The sequence below is a fragment of the Anguilla rostrata genome, chromosome 1 (genome assembly GCF_018555375.3).
Source record: "Anguilla rostrata isolate EN2019 chromosome 1, ASM1855537v3, whole genome shotgun sequence".
NCBI lineage: Eukaryota > Metazoa > Chordata > Actinopteri > Anguilliformes > Anguillidae > Anguilla > Anguilla rostrata.
In genome coordinates this window covers 48,620,464-48,639,695 of record NC_057933.1, presented here as the reverse complement: position 1 = coordinate 48,639,695, position 19,232 = coordinate 48,620,464, and the positions used below count along the sequence as shown (strand labels likewise).

The 19,232-nt window shown below is 44.1% G+C and overlaps 1 protein-coding gene and 4 non-coding genes across 5 annotated transcripts; 1 reads left to right on the top strand and 4 right to left on the bottom strand.

Moving 5' to 3' along the window:
- Nucleotides 1-136: 136 nt before the first annotated feature.
- Nucleotides 137-10,861, top strand: ino80c (INO80 complex subunit C). Its single transcript, XM_064339574.1, has 5 exons — nt 137-723; nt 6,783-6,896; nt 8,415-8,526; nt 9,319-9,386; nt 9,958-10,861. The coding sequence occupies exons 1-5, from the start codon at nt 487-489 to the stop codon at nt 10,087-10,089; spliced, it is 663 nt and encodes a 220-aa protein (XP_064195644.1). The 5' UTR covers nt 137-486; the 3' UTR covers nt 10,090-10,861.
- A 4,245-nt stretch (nt 10,862-15,106) lies between these two features.
- trnat-ugu (transfer RNA threonine (anticodon UGU)) lies at nt 15,107-15,179 on the bottom strand. The gene has a single exon. It is a non-coding gene; the product is annotated as a tRNA-Thr (tRNA).
- A 543-nt stretch (nt 15,180-15,722) lies between these two features.
- Nucleotides 15,723-15,795, bottom strand: trnat-ugu (transfer RNA threonine (anticodon UGU)). The gene has a single exon. It is a non-coding gene; the product is annotated as a tRNA-Thr (tRNA).
- A 707-nt stretch (nt 15,796-16,502) lies between these two features.
- trnat-ugu (transfer RNA threonine (anticodon UGU)) lies at nt 16,503-16,575 on the bottom strand. The gene has a single exon. It is a non-coding gene; the product is annotated as a tRNA-Thr (tRNA).
- A 708-nt stretch (nt 16,576-17,283) lies between these two features.
- trnat-ugu (transfer RNA threonine (anticodon UGU)) lies at nt 17,284-17,356 on the bottom strand. Its single transcript has one exon. It is a non-coding gene; the product is annotated as a tRNA-Thr (tRNA).
- Nucleotides 17,357-19,232: the final 1,876 nt, after the last annotated feature.

Below are 19,232 nucleotides of genomic sequence, written 5' to 3'. Positions count from 1 at the left end.
AGCTTGGTTGCTTCAATGACCATATAGGCTACATAATCAAAAGTATTTATTTCAGGGTTTATCGTAGGCTATATATGTTGCCAAGAGCTATCGCCTGTCATCACAGCGCTTTGCGAACCAATGAAACGCACACTTTGTCCTGAGGCTCCGTGAAAGTAAACGCCGAGTGTGCAAGTGGAAAACCTAAATTAAAATACTGTTGCAGCTAAATTACTATGGTTATTTGGAGAATTTATACTGAACATTGTGTAACATTTGGTCGTTTGTAGCTCATAAGTACAGCTAGAAATTCGTTAACATTTCCCTATGTAACTTCTGGATGATGGGACGTTAACTACTTCCGGGTGAAGAGGATGTTGGTATTGTCAGCATTGATACGTTGCGTGTGAAGCGCAGGAGTAAAATAATATCTCGTTAGTCAACGTTAATTTTACCTAAATGAATGAAATGAACATGCTGACAGGCTATTGACACAAATTGGCAAAGATGGCTTCACCATCATTAATATCAGGTGTTGTGGTAGTAGCGGAGCCAGTGGCAAGCCCTTCACCAAGTCCAAGCAACAAAACACTTGCGATAAATCCGTCTTTTCAGGCCAAAGGGAAGAAACGACCTGCAAGCCCGGCCAACAGTTCTCCAGCCTTGGTCAGCGGCAACAGTAGCAAAAAGAAGAAACTATGTTTCTCTGCCAGCATGATTGAGCCTCTACCACAGCCACCACAGGTACGAACTACCCTTTCACGTTAGCCTAGTTTCTAGTTCACGTTACCCCGTGCGTTTCCTCCACCCACAGTGTTGTTGGGGCTCTGTTTTGTAGTGCTGCCTCGCTGACGCTAACCCTTAAGCCACGGTAAAGTTTACCTAGCTAGCTAGCTAAAGTTGACTAGAGGCGAGCTGTTTTTTGCTACAAACTAATGCAGGGGTTATTGCTAGTGTTGTTCTCCTTGGGTAGCGCCCGCATGCTGTGTATTTGGTTCTTTTGTGACAAAGTTACTTCAGATCTGTGCCAGTAATTGCTCGTCGTTGAGATCGGTTGCTTAACTGAAGCTAATTACCTCTAAAAGAGCAAGCTTAATTTTAGCTTTAACGAAACGACCATTGAAAATAGGAATTGGCTCTGAATTACTGAGTGGATGCTATAATTTGTAGCTGTATTTGCCTACTCGCGACTCCCAATTTATTTTTACGACTTGGCGGAGAACTATGGAGCATATTTCAGAAATGTTTATATAATAGGTAGGTATTATATGTGTAACTGGGCTTGTAGCCTAAAGGTCGCAGGTTTGATTCCCAGGTAGGACACTACCTTTATACCCTTGCCTTGAGCAGCAAGGCACTTAACCTGAATTTCTTCAGTGTCCAATTGTATAAATGGATAATACGTAAGAAAAAAAGAAGCTGAAGTTATGTAAATTTAATTCCCATCGATAACAGCGTCTGCTAAATGTCAGCAGTGTAATGGTAGTGTCATGCTGCAAGCTTCCCTTCATGTACGTGTTATTTGTCCCCAGCTGGAAACTGTAGTGGTCCCCTGATCCTGGCCTTGGGCGGTTACAGGGCGAGCCTGGCCACTTAACATGGTTCATTGAGAATTTACTGTTAACGTGAATTCTTAAAGGGTTTGGGATTTGATCTGTATCTATTGTATAGAACGCATCAGTGACTTTTTAACAGGTCTTGATCAGCCTCCTGGAATCATGTCCTCTTCACAAAGTGCACACTTGCCTGGCTTCTTGGAAAGGACCGCTGGTAGTGGGTGGAACTAAAAGTTTTAAATCTGGGAAACAATTCATCACCCCAAGCTGTCGTTCATGGTTGGAGTTGTTCCAAAGACCATGCAAGAAGCTGCACTACTAGTGTTTGCGTTATCTCTAATGCAATATCTGCAGCAAGCGCACCCTCCGCAGTTGTCGACAAGAAGACTACACGCAATCCCAGTTTCGGACAAAATAAGAGGTATTTATAAAATTCCAAAATCTATGTGGTCATTTATTAAATGTGTAATTCTGTATGAAACGTTGTGACTCACTCCTATTTTAAAAGTGCAAAGAACATGCCACTGAACAATGTTGCACCTGTATTCAAATGCTTTGTTACATGAGGCAATTTATTTTGTGGTGATTTTTGCGTTGAACATTGAGTAAATAATAGCAAACATATTTGTGCCCCTGTTAAAGAAAATGTACTTTTTCTCCATAAACCAGTTAGATTTATCTCTTGGAATTTTAAAATGTTGCTTATATCCATGTTCTTCATTATTTCCATGTGTAATCCTTTTTGAAAATTGGGGAGGGGGATTTAGTGGCTGTTAGAATTTCTGTTTCCCAAATTTCTGCCTTTAATCCCAAATAACCCTGTAGACAAATTGTTGCTATAGTTTTGGGAAGTTGGGAAGTGATTTATAAGGGGGTGATAAAAAATGTTAAATGTTTTTAAAGCTAGATGGTACAGATTTAATAATTGACAATGTTCTCCCTTTAGGCATGTCACCTGTTCATATACACCAGGCTCAATCGCAGGCACCACGCATAGGGTCGTGCACAACATCGCCAGACAGCTGATGGAAAACCTGGATAAGGTGATCTCCCTGCCCAAACAGGAGGAGATGGTCAACGTTGGGCAGAGTTTTGGGGAGCTTACCCGGAATGCGGCCTTCAACAAGGCGGTGGGTTCCATTGGCTGTTGTCACATGCACGTGAAGCCATCTGGGAGCCGTTGCCACGTGGACTACATCAACGACACTCTGTCTTTCTCCATCCGGTTTCAGGCTGTCTGTGATGCCGCAGGATAATTCCTGGACATTTTTGTGGGGTACCCCAGGTCGGTACACGACAGCCGGGTGCTGAAGAGCCACCCCCTGTACACAGGGACACGGTACCCACCCCCGGGTTTCATCATAGTGGGCAATGACGGATACCCGTGCCTGGAGGAGCCAGTCTGCCTCATCACGCCTTACAAGTTTCCCCTGCAGGGAAGAGCCCAGGAGAGGTTCAACCTGCACCTCTCGCACCTGCTCTCTGTCACCCAAAAAAGCTTCAGGATGATGAAAACAAGGTGGAGGTCCACCCTCTTCAAGGCCATGGAGGTAAACCCAGACTTTGCCCCCAGCGTCATCTCCGCCTGCGCCTTCATCCACAACATCTGCCTAATGAACGCCAACGTCGTGGAGCCTGACCCCAACCTTAGGAACCAAGTTATGGGCCCTCTGCCCCCACCTGATCCCCTTGGGCCAGACGAAAAGAGAGGCGACCTGGTGAGGGACAGACTGTGCACCCAGATGTCTGTATCTGGATACGCTCTCGAACATTTAGATGAGCATGACTACACTTAATATTCCACTCAAATTCCCTCTCTGTTGAAATAGCAGATTGAAAATCGTACTTGTATTGTTTTCATTCTGAATAAATGTTCGTTCTGTTTGTTTTCTTCTTCATTCTTTCTTACCCAGATTCTGATGACTGAAAAGGTAAAATTCACTCGTCCATAACAAATGTTTAATTTGTTACTCTGAGATTAGTTCAACTGGAAAATGTTGACTCATTTTAAAAGGACGTCAGTGGAATGGTGAAGCAGTTAAAGGTTATTGAGTGCTTTTCACATATTTGATGTAATGTTCCATCAGCATCTCTGTGAAACATTTTGTGCTCTGCTTGGCCGGGCACCTGAGCTGTTTGTCAGCCACCAGTGGGGAAAACTTTTTTTTTTTGGCTCCAAATATTTCACTCTTGTGTAGGTCTGATTAATGGTTTCATGGTGTTTCAGTGTCAAAAGAGCATTTTACTGCTTTTAGATTTAAATTTTGGTCTACTGCTTGGGAATCCATGTAATTTTGTATTTGTCATAGCTTTACAAATAATTTCCCTTTTTTTGTATATCTGGCCAACAAACACTGTTTGGATTAAATCCTTGTAATTCGGTATAATGGCAGACATGATGAATTAACATCAATTTGTCATTGCAACTAGTTATGAGCATACATTGTAATATATTTGGGGATACAAATGCATTACATTTTGTGTTCCATTTTAGGAATATACAGTGAACTCCATAATGCTTGGGACAGATTTTTTTTTTCTTGATGTGGCTTTGTACTCTAATTTTAGATTTGTAATCAAACAATTCACATGTGGTTAAAGTGCAGATTCTCAGCTTTTATCAAGGGTATTTTTTATACATACACCATGTAGAAATTACAGCATTTTTTATGCATAGTATCCTCCCATTTCAGGGCATATAATGTTGGGGACAAATGGCTTCGCCAGTGTTTCTGATTAGTCAGGTTTTTGATTGCCTTTGGGCTCTGTTATTGGTGTCTGTCTACCTGAGGACCAGAGTTGTTCCAATTAAAGTCAAGGAAGCTGTTATGAGGCTGAGAAATGAGGAAAAAGAGACATAGGCCAGGCCTTTGGCTAACCAAATTCAACTGTTTGGAACATCATTAAGAAGAAAGCACTAGTGAGCTCAGTAATCGCAAACTGTCAGTAGGCCAAGGAAGACCTGTACAGCTGATGACTGAAGAATTTTCAAGATGATGAAGAGGAAACCCCCAAACACCTGTCTGACGGATCACAAACTCTTTTAGTGAGGCAGGTATGGGTGTGTCAGTGACTGTCTGCTGAAGACTTAAACAGAACTTCAGAGGGTACACTGCAAGATGCGAACTGCTAGTTGGCTGCAAAAACAGGCTGGCCAGGTTAGTGTTTGCTTAGAAGTTCCTAAAAGCCTGCAGAGTTCTGGGAAAAGGTCTTGTGGACAGATTCACTTGTATCAGAGTAACGGCAAGAGCAATGTGTGGAGGCCAAAAGGAACTGCCCAAGACCCAAATCACCCCCCATCTGTGAAACATGGTGGCGGTGTTATGGTTGGAGCGTGTATGGCTGCCACTGGTATTTGCTCACTTGTCTTTGGTAATGTGACAGCTGATAGACAGTGGCAGAATGTCAACTCAAGTTCAAGCAAATGCTTCAACTTATTGGACAGCACTTCATCCTACGAGAAGACAATGATCCCAGACATTCCGCTCAATCAACAAAGGAGTATTTCAAAGGCAAAAACTGGAAAATTCTTGACTGGCCAAGTCATTCATTCTGAATCCTACGGAATGTGTGTTTTATATGCTGTAGAGAGAACCGAAGACAACTGACCCCTGAAACAAGCAGGAACTGAAAATGATTGCAATTCAGTCTGGCAGAGCTGTACGGTCTGGCAGAGCATCAGCAAAGAAGATACTCAGCACCTGGTAATGTCTATGGTTCACAGATGTCAGCCAGTCATTTCACATATAATATATCTGTTTAAAAGGTGCTGTAATTTCTATGTGGTGAAATCAAAGTGTACAAAGATACATTCTCAGCATTTATTAAAGGGTATCCTTTAACCATATATGAATTGTTTGATTACAAATCAATAATTGCAGAGTACCTAGCCAAATCAAAGAAAAATGTATCTGTCCACAAATATTATGGAGCTCACTGTAAATGTTACATATAAAATCTAGCCAAGTCTTGAACATAAGGGAACTCGATACAATGGAATGAAACTACAGTTAGATCAAACATTACACGTTAAACCTTATAAACCTCTCAATGCATATGGTGAATCTTACCGATACCGGCAAAAATGCTACTAGTTGACCGCATCAAGGCTGATATGCTGTGGTTGAGGTTCTGTCAGTGGTTACATCATAATTATATGTGGTAAGTTGTATGTGCAGCTATCGGCTTCCTTATTTAGTGGCACAACAATCGCTGCTGCTTGTGTAAATTCTTGCACACGAACGTTAGCCTATCCCGTCAGTTTTTGCAGACAGACCAGCGTGCCGTCAGCTGATAAGGGTGCACCCAGCCCCAGCTGCACAGTCTGCACTGAGAACTAGTGCTTTGGCTGCATGCTCCATTTTGAGAGCGCTTGCATACAATGCTTCTGGATCTGATTTGCTTCCCTGGTTCTCATACTATAAAGAGGCCATTAATAATATATATGTTTTGTCTAAGTACATTTGATAACATGCAATAGTTGTGGTATTATCATTACCGTGTAATGTGAGATGTTTTAGAAAAGGCATAATATAAAGTATACTGGCAACATTAGAGTTGAAAGTGGGCCTGCTTCTTTTCCTCAAGATCAAATGTCTGTAGCTAGAAATATGCTTCCAGCCTCACCCGTAAGGGGAGTGCATATAATAAATGTTTCTGGTGGGTCTCTGCGATATACTCTGTCCATAATTAACAAAGACTTTTTGAGCACAATAACAATTGTCGCCACCATGTGGTGTATTACCTTTCTTTCCACATTTTTTTTTTTTTTTAAACCTGATGCAGTAGTAAACATCCATACTTCAGAGTCAACATGAATTGCTTCCGGAAAAAAAAATCACCATTATTGTGTGTTGATGAGACAATCTGCAGTAAGCCAGTCTAAGCCAATCTGCCGCAAGGCCTTTTCCGCTTCCAAAAACACACATGATCACATGGAAGCTGTACTTGCTGCTGATTGAGTGTCTTATCAGCGTCCAATAAATATCGGTGGTGTTTTTTTTTCTCCCTGAAGCATTTCAGGTTGCCTCTGACGTTTGAATGTTTACTACTGCTACAACTAGCCCAGCCCTAGTTCCTGGGGCCTGTATCACCAAGCAGGATTACAAAGTTCATTGGATAATTGCACTGAGTAACACTGAGAACCTTCTCAAATCTGGAACATGGACTTAAGTACAATTATCTAGCTAGCTCACTAACTGCTTTATGATACAGGCCCCTGGTGAATGCTGCGTGTTTTCATTCTAGATGGCAGCAGTGGATTCGGTCACTGAACCGAAGATGGCCGGCTCTTCAGACCCTGGCCCTGCAGCTGTGGAGCCCACAGCCAAACCCCTGCCCTTTAAGGACCCCAGCTTTGTGGTAAGAGCAACGCTCTGCGCTGGAGTTTAAGGACACTGCCTGACCGGCCACAGTGGGAGGAGACTGGTGTAGAGGCAGCTGAGTAGGATGGTCACCTTAAAACGATGTTACCCTTTCACTTGGATTTTTCATTTTCGGTCACCTGTGGCACTTTCTAGAGGGAGGCTGTCTAATCAGCATGCCTCATTATGGTGGTATCGCCCCCTGGCAGCTTGTTGCCTCAAGAACGGTCATTAACTCGGTGGTCTGGTTCTCTCAGCGATGAGCGTTGCAAGAGTGTGAAATTGTGGGTTGCTTCTGAAGCTCTGATGACACAGTAGAAATGGGAAATGAGCTGGTGTGTACTCCCTTTCACGGAAAGATTTAAGGCGGAGCATGGTTTGCCTGATGCTGTACCCTGTTCCCGCATTAACTACCACCTGTGGGCTCCTGTAACGCAGTCCTGCAGATCAGTTAGTGATATTAAAGGCTTGCGGCCTCTCTCAGCATTTCATCCTTGTAATGGAAGCCCCAGTCTGGATGCTTCATTCGGATCAGTGCTGTGCCTGTTAAGGCAACCAAATACTGGGTTAAGCACCATTGCATTATTTATGGGGATTCCTTAAATTTTAATCATTCACTGCTGGATAGCTGCTAAACTACGTGGTTCAGGGGGTGTCCAATCACATGCTAAGTCTGTGTCACAGGCACAGCATGTGGAGTAGCAGTGCCCCCAAGGCCGCAGGTGCTGTTGCAGGGAAGGAATTTGATGACCACGCGATTGTAGCCTGACAGTCACAAGACATATAGCATTCCATGAGTTTTTAGTGCCTTCCCTCTATCTTCGAGAGATAGCTGTTGGCACTTGGAGCTTCCCGTGGAACTTGAGCTAGAAAATAATCGTTAAAAAAAATATTTTTTGTGCCAAATTACCCATTGTTCAGGTGAAAGAGCTGGTGCAGTGCTCATTGTGTAAAGTGTTGTAATGCAAGGCGCAGTCTGTCCTTCCCTACTGCCAGCGTGGCTTGTCTGCGATCGCAGTGGAATGGATCGCTGTAACAAGGTGGTGGGAGGGGCACTGAGCGGCCGTTAAACCAAACGACAGACATTGAGTGTTATGTTCTGCTGTTCTGGCTGCCTCTCTCCGTACTCCCTGAAAATCTGCCCGATTTACGGCCGCTGCTCCCGAGCGCCCTCATTTGAGCAGCGTCTGGTCAGGCGCTGCAGGCGACGCCGTTAACAGACCTCTTGGCACATCGGGACAGGTCAGGTGGCAGGCGATAGTGACAGTGTTAAGCTCACGTCCACGAACACTGGAATATGGCCCTGCCAAGTGTGCTTAAAACCGTGGGTTAGGTCTCCACTCGATGTGAACACTGAACCCCTGAATTTCAGGTGCATCTCTTGTATATTGTATATTGCTTTTGCCTCCCCCTGCCCTCATTGTGTGCCTTTATTGAAACGCTGATGGTGGTTTGCCACGCAGACTCGGACGCTCCGCTCCTCCTCTTATACCTCGCTCCTTCCTCTCTCCCACAGCATTCTGGGATCGGTGGGGCAGCGGCGGGGAAGAAGAACCGGACCTGGAAGAACCTGAAGCAGATCCTGGCCGCCGAGCGGGCCCTGCCCTGGCAGCTCAGTGACCCAAACTGTACGTGCGCCTGGATGCTAATAGAGGCCGGGGGGGAGGGGAGGACGTGCTGCGTCAGCCCGGCACCGTCTTCCATACTCTGCTCTACCCTCCAGCACCTCAACCTCCATGACCTTCAAAAGCCGTCTGGCTGTACTATTTATAGCACTGTTCATCCTTTTGGCTGACAGTCTCATCCAGGGGGGTGAACAACAGCTTATTCAGACGATTCAAATGTAATAGCAGGTTTCAGTGCTAAATAAAGTACGGTAGACTTGATTCACAAAAGAGAAAGCTACCGTTTCTAATGCCTTAAAATGATAATGCCTTAAATTAACTTGTGTTTATGGAAGTTCAGCATAGAACATGCAGCTGAATGTCAAATTTGAGGATGACAGTTCCGCTTGTTCAAAAGCTTGGTAACAGAGCATTCTTGTCACAAGCTGACTGATTGTTATTGCAGAGACATACTAATTTATATTCTTTAGGCCAGGAGTCCTCAGCCCTTGTCCTGGGCAGCTGCAGACTCTTTAAAATAAGCTAGAAATTCAGATTCTGGAAGCCATTTCTGTGTTATCTACTGCTTTTATAGATCAGTTGAGCATAAGTAATGATGATAACCAGCATAACATGGGGCCGTCCAGGACCAGGAAAGAGATCCACTGCCTTTGACCATGTCCACAGGATTGAATGTTTTCATGGGGAAATGCCTGTGGTTCTTGGAAAAGCATCGAGGATCAACAAAGCACTCTCATGGCTGTTAATATGTTTCCCCCAAGAGCTCATTCTGTTTGTCATGTGCTGTATTTGCAGATTACAGCATCGATGCCCCTCCATCCTTCAAGCCGGCTAAAAAGTACTCTGACATCTCAGGGCTCCCGGTGAGTGACTCCCCACTGTTCCCCAGGAGGGTGCCCCTGACCGGCCACTTTCTCCTGGGCTTCTCATTGGCAGGGCGAACTCCCTAAAAATGCAGTTTTATCCAGCCACCTGCTGGGTACATGCTGGGAAACGGTCAATGCTCTGGGCCTTCTGAGATGCATGCCCGGAAAAGCACTAATCCTTTGTGCAGGAACAGGGCCCATGACCTGTAATCTACAGGGCCCAGTGCTGACCGCTCAGGATTCCCAAAATTAGCTGTGCCTTTCCGGGAGGGAGAGTTCCAGTTGGGAGGTTATTCCTCTCCTCATTGTGCAATGGCATGCTCCCCTGGTGGATTGGATGCCTGCAGTCCGCCTCCAGCAGGCAGTATGCTCTAGAGGTCGAGCATGATGCTCTCTCCTGAAATTGACTGGTGGAGACTGCGTTGAAGGTCAAGCCTGCAAATACATCTGGGCCTTCCTTGTAGGCAAGGAAGTAGAACTAAGAGGACTGAAATCTTGCTGAACTGCCCCTCCTGGTGGTAAGGTGCTGCAGGTGCAGCCACTGACTATGCTTATCTTGTGTCTCCAGGCCAATTACACAGACCCCCAGACCAAGCTGAGGTTCACCTCCAGCGAGGAGTTCTCTTACATCCGCCTGCTGCCCACAGACGTGGTGACGGGCTACCTGGCGCTGCGCAAGGCCACCTGCATCGTGCCCTGAGCGGCAGGGCTCCACCGACGGGCACTCAGTCCAAGTTTAAGAACAGTGACCGCAGCTGAATTTTACCCCCAAAATCCAGGATTCAATGCTCTTTGTTCCCCAAGTCAGATGAAAAGAACTAATAAATGACAGCGTCAGACATGCCTCCACATTTTGAGTGGGGGTAGCGTGTCATTGTCCTGTCCAGTGCTTCGGGATTTGCTTGTGCAGGTGGTTAGATATACGCTCAGGACACTGTCTCACTGTGTTCTCCTTGACCACCTGCTGCGATCTTTCAGTTTCTTTTAAGCTAATGATTTGAGCAAATGGAGAAATGGTCACTTGCTGTATGATAGCTGGGAAAAAATGTCTTCCAGACCAAATTTCTTGTGACAGTTAATTCCTGCCAGTTGTTGTTTTTACATTTTGTGGCCAGACTAAACACATGACTATAAGATGGGTCCTGATTGTTGGATGAAGAGTTCAGAATGGATTGCTACCCTTTAAGGTTAGACACTGGCAAGTATTGTGGCTGATAACTCAGAACACTGGGTGATTGTGTTACTGGCTGAACGTGGTAATGATAATTGAATACAGATTTTATTTTTATCATTTTTATTGTAACTAGTTAAAGTTGCCTGTTGCTTTGGAAACTGTACTTGATGCGCTTAATTGCATTTGTGTTGAGCAATGGCTGGGAAGCAAAAATTCTAAAATATCCTGTCCTGATGTGTTATTAATTTGCATCTCAGTCCCACTTGTTCTTCTCTGCTCATTAAATGAAGTACCGGTTCTCCCTCGCCCTTCATTTTTTTTGTAACTTGATCTGAAGCTGTTCATCAAGTGGCAGCTGCCATTCAGTTTGTACACAGCGGGAACAGGAAAACAGACATCCCTCCCCCCGCCCCGCTTGAAGGTACCGATCCCCGGAGAGTGCTGCGGGGTGCTGAATATTCGCCCTCGTTGCAGACGCTGGATGATGGCGCGGCGCGGGGGATTAGCCGGGAGTGGAGGCAGCAGGTTTAATTGGCACTCAGGCCGAGCCGACCCAGACCCTCGGCTGAGAGCGTTCCGCGCCTGTACGCACGAAGGGAACAGGATGTGCCTCCGGCGGAGCGGAGAGGGTTTTCATCGAGTGAATCGAGTCGCCGCTGCTGTCTGTGCCGCAGCCGGCTGGACCGTGGAGGTGATGAGCTGCCCCTGCCAAGCAGCTCGGCGGACCCTCCAAAGCGAAGGACACTTCAGACCACCACTTCTACTAATGAATTCAGCTTTGTGACTCTTGTTTTTGACTGCTTGTCTTTGTACCTACATGAGGGCCTGTTTTTCCTGGTGAAGGAAACTGGAGGCTTTCAAGTGTTAGTTTTTCATTTTTTAAAACTATGTTGTTGTCCACGGTCAAGGGATGCATCCCATTAACATTATGGAGATTCACAGAATCTTATTAGCACGCTGTTTTTGTATTTGAAGTGGTTATGAGTTTGTATGTGTGAAACGCCCGATATCTTATTTTCACAGGGGAGAATTCAACTTTAATCAAATCATGCATCCACCAGGTTCATGAATGCAATTAAAGATTGCTCACATTTGTTAGTCAAAGATGAGGGCAACCGGCTTGGCAGCTAGATTAAATCATGACCTTTAGTTACTTTAACAGGAGGTGAAGAATTGAATTATTGAATCACAGCCCTTCCTGTAGTGCTGATTTTAATAATTAAAGGGCCTCTTCGGCATGGTGGATGTGATTCAATCATTACTTGTCATTATAAACCAGCAAGTTGTCATGTACAGAAGCCTGGCATTTTTTATATCCTCTCCACATTTTGACCAATTAGAAGTGTTCCTCCATTTTCTTGGCCTTACAAGGGCAGGCTTGCTGTACTTATTAATTCTGACCTGATTAAAGAAACATGGCATTGATTGGCCAGTGCCTTCTCATGCTGTGGTTCCCTTGCTGAGGTTCCTCCTATGATTGAATTGATTGGCGCCAATTAGAAGCTCCTCATGCTGGCCTAGTTACACTGAGGTGCCATTCGTCTTTTAATTTGAAGCGCTCAGACATTTGCGTAGCTGTCTGCTCATACACATGCTGGTTTTCCTTCAAGGCCTTAAATAAAAGATCCTCTATTGTCCGTGTTTGATGTTCATAAATTCAGCCTAATTGGTGATTGACACCCAGGCATCTGATATCAGAAAAAGAGTCCGACAGGATCTGTTAATTTTCCTGTGAGTACTTTGCCCTGATCTTACATTGCCATTTTGATCCCTGTTGTCTCTGACATTCCACCACTCACAAATTCATCCCTTGGCGCTGGTTATGCCATCAACTGTTACTGTGGAAACGGCCAGGACCAATCGCATTTAAAATGTTCCCTTACACTCCCTTCTCACCACTGGCCGCAGGCTTTACCAATCCAAGGCAAACACTCGCAAGACAGAGGTATCGAATGAAAGGGAAGGACTGCACTGAGCTGACTGTCAGCTCGTTTGTGCTGTGTTTGCTAATTAATATTGGCTCTGGCTGTTGAGTGCAGTCCTCTAGCTGCAGGTGAGCCAGCATGTTTACTAAAATAATTCTTGCCAAGTGCGGTGCTGACAGTAGTAATGACCATACATATGTATAAAAAGGCTGTAATTCATACACAGGTCACCCTTTATGGATACTAATATGCTCTCATTAAAAGCAGACCGTCTGCACTTTAACCTCATATTCATTGTTTAAATTCAAATCGAATGTGCTGCAGCACAGCGCCAAAACAACTTATGTCCAAATACTTATGTATTTTCGAAAAGGTATTTGCAGAAGGTTTGTGCATTTTTTTAGCAGATCTCTCCGGAGGACAGAAAAATGCATATGGACACCCAGGAGCTACGTTTGCAGATTTCAAAATACGGCTCTCCTTCCTTACAGAAGTCAAAGTGCAAGACAGACCTAATTTAAGAAGCTAGGGCTTAAAGTCTTTGTCAGCGCTGTTTTTTTCTGGCACTGCTTCGGAAACATGCTTCCACCATAATTAAGATTAAAATAGATCATCCTGTGACAAAAGTGTGGAGATCAGCCATGGCAGGAGCTTTTTTGCTCTGGAGTGGGGCCAGTAATGGAGAATATGAAAGGGAGCACTAGCATTGTTGTGCTTTCTTTACTGTGCTGCCATCTGCTGATCTAATTTGGTAGGGTGACTTCATTCAAGGAAGCACTGTTAAAAAAGGCATTTATATTTACATACAGATCTAAAGGTCTGTTTTGCTTAATCGGCAGTGGTTTTTTCTTCTTCTTTTTAGTATGTCTTTAAAGAAAAGTGATGGCATTGGAAAACAATGTGGGGGCAGGAATAGAATTGCTTAGCCAATCAGATGTAGGATGGATTAATTGTATAGTGGGAATTTTACTGCCATAGCAGGCTGAACACCTAAACTCATTTGGTAAGTGATTATTGTAAAATTATTAAAGGATATGCATTTCCTAACATGCTGCCCCCATAAATACTCTAGAGACATTGGATGTATGTTATCCACAAGGAATTGTGCACCTGTTGGCACAACATTTCAGTCTCCTGCAGTAACCTGGTTTTCTCATCCAAGTTCAGAATTAAAATCAGACTTTTTTGGCCAAGTGTGTTTTTATTTACTCAAGGAATTTGACTTGTTTTAGCTGTTGCTCTCTGTGTAACAGTCAAGACAAAGATGAGCCAAAGTGGGGGGAGGTGCTTACCAACCCTGCTTGGCTTCACTAGTTCCAACACAAGAAATCTTCTGTAATTTTCACAAATGTTCTGTATTGTTGCTGTAACTCCATAGAGGAACATGTAATTACTTGCACATTGATCTAAAAATAGACATGAAAACTATGCTAATTCAAGAAAAACAATGGTACTGGTAAGTGATGATACAAATTGCAGTGAATATTTCATTAAAGATGCTTAGGAAGTTATCCCTAGTAAACAATAATTGACCTGTTTAATTTTCCCTCTGTGATATAAATGCACATTTCGGTTATATTTTATGTATTTTGCATAATTTTTACATAATGAAACCTTTTTTATGGTAAAATTTATTTTATGATTTTTTTTTTAGTTCAAAGTTTACGGTTTCATCTGTTTTATAAGTATGATGATTAGCACCTCTATTTGCAACTCCAAGTGGTGTTGATGTATTTCAATGGTGGAGAGTGACAACCTGACAGCTTTAATGATGAACATGATTATCGCTTGAAGAAAACCATCTTGGAGGGCTGTTTATCCCCCAAAAATAATTTGTTTTGTATAAATAAGGATGCAAGCCTTGCATTATGAAGTCATGTACTATAGTATGTGGCAGTTCTGGAAGTGGTTAGAGGAAACATTTAAAATAGCAATGAGCATCTTAGTGAATCTGATCGTAGTTAAAATATTGATGTTACTTTTTAGAATATAAACCTTTAACTGTATCTTTTAATTGTGCAAAGCACCTCCGGTTTCTTTCTTAAAGAACTAACTGCAGATAACTACAACAACATAAATTCTAGACTGGTGTGCTTAACTGCTCATTAATATTATTGATTGTAATTAACTGCAATAAAATCAGCTATCCCTATGCCCCCATGGCCAAAGTTTAAGAAACTCTAGTTTTATTAAGCTGTTCCTGTTCTGTGAGCTACTAATACAGGCAGAAGCACAATGTGTTGCAAAGGGATGTGTATGTAAAGATGTGTATGTGATTGGTATATCTCCGGGCCTGCAGTTTCCTTTAAAGAGGACATAAAACACTCAGCTAATGGGAGACTCTAAATTGCCCAGAGGCTGCAGAGTGATCTGAAGCTGGTGCAGCTAAGCTTGCACAGAGTGGAATTGGAGGAAGACCCCTCATATGCAGCTTAACATGCAGTTCATGGGTCCCTGATCAACCAGCGAGTATCCTTGAAGAGTGATAACACGTGGGCTCCAAGCTGCCTGAACCTCTCAACCTGGGCTTGGAAAGTCCTCCATGTCCAGGGTCAGGATTGTGGACATTTATAAGGTTACATGTTACCACTGTGTCCAAAATAGCACTCGTGACCTTCAGGCCCCAGCGAGAATTGAACTCGCGACCCCTGGTTTACAAGACCAGTGCTCTAACCACTGAGCTATGGAGCCCTACCTGCTCCTGTTCTCTCATTGAAGGTTTAAAAAGAACACACCCTAGTAAAACAGGTGACGGAAAAGAAAATGTCAGGCAGGGCGGAAACACTCAGCAAGGGAGTGTCCTTAGTGTGTAAAGTGTGCTCCTCAAGTATATGGCTCGCAGTTATGCAGCATGTGTCATTTAACACACTCAGGTTGATAGTAGGGAGCTTCAAAGACAAAGTGGACAAATTCTGACTCATTTAATATTATATGTAGTGTGGATATCCATACTTATCAAACAAAATGTGGTGTCACGCCAGATGTTTCTTTTCACTCCACAGACTACAGCTAAGCTTGCACAGAGTGGAGTTGGAGGAAGACCCCTCATATGCAGCTTAACATGCAGTTCATGGGTCCCTGATCAACCAGCGAGTATCCTTGAAGAGTGATAACACATGGGCTCCAAGCTGCCTGAACCTCTCAACCTGGGCTTGGAAAGTCCTCCATGTCCATGGTCGGGATTGTGGACATTTGAAGGTACATGTTACACGTGTCCAAAATACCTTGACCATCAGGCCCCAGCGAGAATTGAACTCGCGACCCCTGGTTTACAAGACCAGTGCTCTAACCACTGAGCTATGGAGCCCGACCTGCTACTGTCTTCTCATTCAGGGTTTAAAAAGAACACACCCTAGTAAAACAGGTGACGGAAAAAAAAATGTCAGGCAGGGCGGAACACCCAGCAAGGGAGTGTCCTTGGTGTGTAAAGTGTGCTCCTCAAGTATATGAGAAGGTACCAAGTAATCCCTCTGCAGGTAGGTTATAATTTATTTTGTTAATCAAGCTCATTTGGGGTGGAATCATTGTAAACAAAGGCAACCAGTCAAGAAATGTTAAAGTCACAACCTCCAGTTTACAAGATTGGTGAGCTGCAGTACTGAGGCTCGCAGTTATACAGCATGTGTCATTTAACACACTCAGGCTGATAGTAGGGAGCTTCAAAGACAAAGTGGACGAATGCTGACTCATTTAATATTATGTGTAGTGTGGATATCCATGCTTCTCCAACAAAACGTGGTGTCTCGCCAGATGTTTCTTTTCACACCACAGACTACAGCTAAGCTTGCACAGAGTGGAGTTGGAGGAAGACCTCTCATATGCGACTTAACATGCAGTTCATGGGTTCCCAATCAACAAGCGAGTATCCCTGAAGAGTGATGACACGTGGGCTCCAAGCTGCCTGAACCATCTCATAACCTGGGCTTGGAAAGTCCTCCACGTTCAGGGTCGGGATTGTGGACATTGTGGAGGCTACATGCTATCACTGTGTCCAAAATGGGATACGCGACCATCAGGCCCCAGCGAGAATTGAACTCGCGACCCCTGGTTTACAAGACCAGTGCTCTAACCACTGAGCTATGGAGCCCAACCCGCTCCTGTTCTGTCGTTGAAGGTTTAAAAAGAACACACCCTAGTAAAACAGGTGACGGAAAAAAAAATGTCAGGCAGGGCGGAAACACCCAGCAAGGGAGTGTCCTCGGTGTGTAAAGTGTGCTCCTCAAGTATATGAGAAGGTACCAAGTAATCCCTCTGCAGGTAGGTTATAATTTATTTTGTTAATCAAGCTCATTTGGGGTGGAATCATTGTAAACAAAGGCAACCAGTCAAGAAATGTTAAAGTCACAACCTCCAGTTTACAAGATCGGTGAGCTGCAGTAGTGAGGCTCGCAGTTATACAGCATGTGTCATTTAACACACTCAGGCTGATAGTAGGGACCTTCAAAGACAAAGTGGACGAATGCTGACTCATTTAATATTATGTGTAGTGTGGATATCCATGCTTCTCCAACAAAATGTGGTGTCTCGCCAGATGCTTCTTTTCACACCACAGACTACAGCTAAGCTTGCACAGAGTGGAATTGGAGGAAGACCTCTCATATGCGGCTTAACATGCAGTTCATGGGTTCCCAATCAACAAGTGAGTATCCTTGAAGAGTGATAACACATGGGCTCCAAGCTGCCTGAACCATCTCATAACCTGGGCTTGGAAAGTCCTCCACGTTCAGGGTCGGGATTGTGGACATTTATAAGGTTAAATGTTACCACTGTGTCCAAAATAGCACTCGTGACCTTCAGGCCCCAGCGAGAATTGAACTCACGACCCCTGGTTTACAAGACCAGTGCTCTAACCACTGAGCTATGGAGCCCTACCCGCTCCGGTTCTCTCATTGAAGGTTTAAAAAGAACACACCCTAGTAAAACAGACTACTGCCTAATCATAACTCAGGTGACAGGGGAAAAAAAGAGTGTCAGGCAGGGCGGCAACAACCAGCAAGGGAGTGTCCTTGGTGTATAAAGTGTGCTCGTAAATGAGAAAGTACCAAGTAATCCCTCTGCGAGGAGGTCATAATTTATTTCATTAATCAAATTTATTTCGGGTGGAATCATTGTAAAGAAATGCAACCAGTCAAGAAATGTTAAAGTCATAACACCCATCCGTGGAGTGTCCTTTACGTCTTAAGTGTGCTCCTGAAGTATATACCAGTGGGTACCAGATAATCCATCTGCTCGCATGTTATAATTTCTTTGATTAAGCAAAGGACATCAGTCAAGAAATGTTAGTCGCAACCTCTAGTTTACATGATCGGTGAGCTACAGTACTGAACCTCCCAGCTATATAGCAAGTGTCATTGAACACACTCAGGTTTCCAACATGCGTTTGTGTGTGAATAACCTCCAATGGAAGATACTCAGAACTATTGCTTTAGCTACAAATCTTTCGAGCCACCCCTATGCACTGCCCTCCCGCCCACGTGGTCTTTAGTTTATTCTCCTGTATTGTATTGCATATGATGGGATGAATGAAGATTTTCTTAGACTACACATCTATTCTGCACATGTAAATGAATAAAGTTTCTCTCTTGAGTAGAACCCATTTCCCACTACATTTATTATGCTCATAAAGTGGCAGGCCCCATGATATATACATTAGCAAAGAAATTCAATATTCCATTGTAATAAAGGGCTATGAGTAAAGTTTTAAAGAGAATGTGACATTACAAAAGCATAAGGATACAAGAAAGAACGCACTCAATCACTGATAATGAGCTGACGTGAGGAATGTGGGAAGACAATAATCCAATTACTGCAACAATTACAAGCAAAAGACACAAAACACAAGGAATTCACAGAACACAGAGGAGAACTAACACCAGGAACTAGGTAATGACTGGCAATTGGGAACTGGAGCCATGACAAGACTCCTATCTCCAAAGGCTCCCAATGTTCCCTTGAGCCACCACTGATGAAAGTTACTGATGAGCTGACGGTCCAGAATATGCCAGAACCCAGGATTGTTTCTCTGGCCCGTAACCCTCCCAGCCAGGCACTGGGTCGCACATCTCACTTGGTGGCTGGTGAGAATGCAGTGGATTAGTAAGTGGGTTGTCCCACGATGGGGGGAGGTGGCTGTTGAGTGGGAGGGTCTGAGGAGCTGGATACTACTGGCTTGAGGTGTGCCACATGAAAGGTGGGATGAACTCACATGGACTATGACAGGAGGAGCTTGTAGGTGACTGAGTTGAACCTATGCAGGATTCTGAAGGGGCTGACTAAGCAGGGGGCAAAACTCTGGGACTCCAGCTAGAGAGGAAGATCATAATCCTACCTTTTTCCCTGGACAATACAGGAGAACTGGGCTTTGTCGACGATTTGCCTGAAACTGGTATTTAGCTGATGCCCTTAAGAGAGCCACCTGAACTCGTTTCCCAGTCTGACAACAGCAGTGGACAAAGGCTTGGGAAGAGGGCATTCCCACTTCCTCGTCTTGCATGGAAAACAGAGGATGAAGGAATCCGAACTGGCACTCAAATTGCCATAGCCTTGAGGATGAACTCTGGAGGGTGTTGCCAGAATAGTTAGCCCAGGGAAGTAGCTGACAACACGATGGGGGTTGGCTTCCACATGATGCCTCAGGATAGTCTCCAGGTCAGAGGTTGATTGATCCTATTATTGCAAAAATGGCTTAATTTAACTATTGCCTTAATTTTCTAATTGACAATTCGCATTATTGCGTGCATGTGA

Excerpts from the sequence above, each read along its gene's own strand:
- ino80c (XM_064339574.1), top strand. The coding sequence starts at position 487 with ATGGCTTCACCATCATTAATATCAGGTGTTGTGGTAGTAGCGGAGCCA. Across the intron at positions 724-6,782 it reads CTCTACCACAGCCACCACAG|ATGGCAGCAGTGGATTCGGT; the intron begins GTACGAACTACC and ends TTTTCATTCTAG. Across the intron at positions 9,387-9,957 it reads CTGACATCTCAGGGCTCCCG|GCCAATTACACAGACCCCCA; the intron begins GTGAGTGACTCC and ends TTGTGTCTCCAG.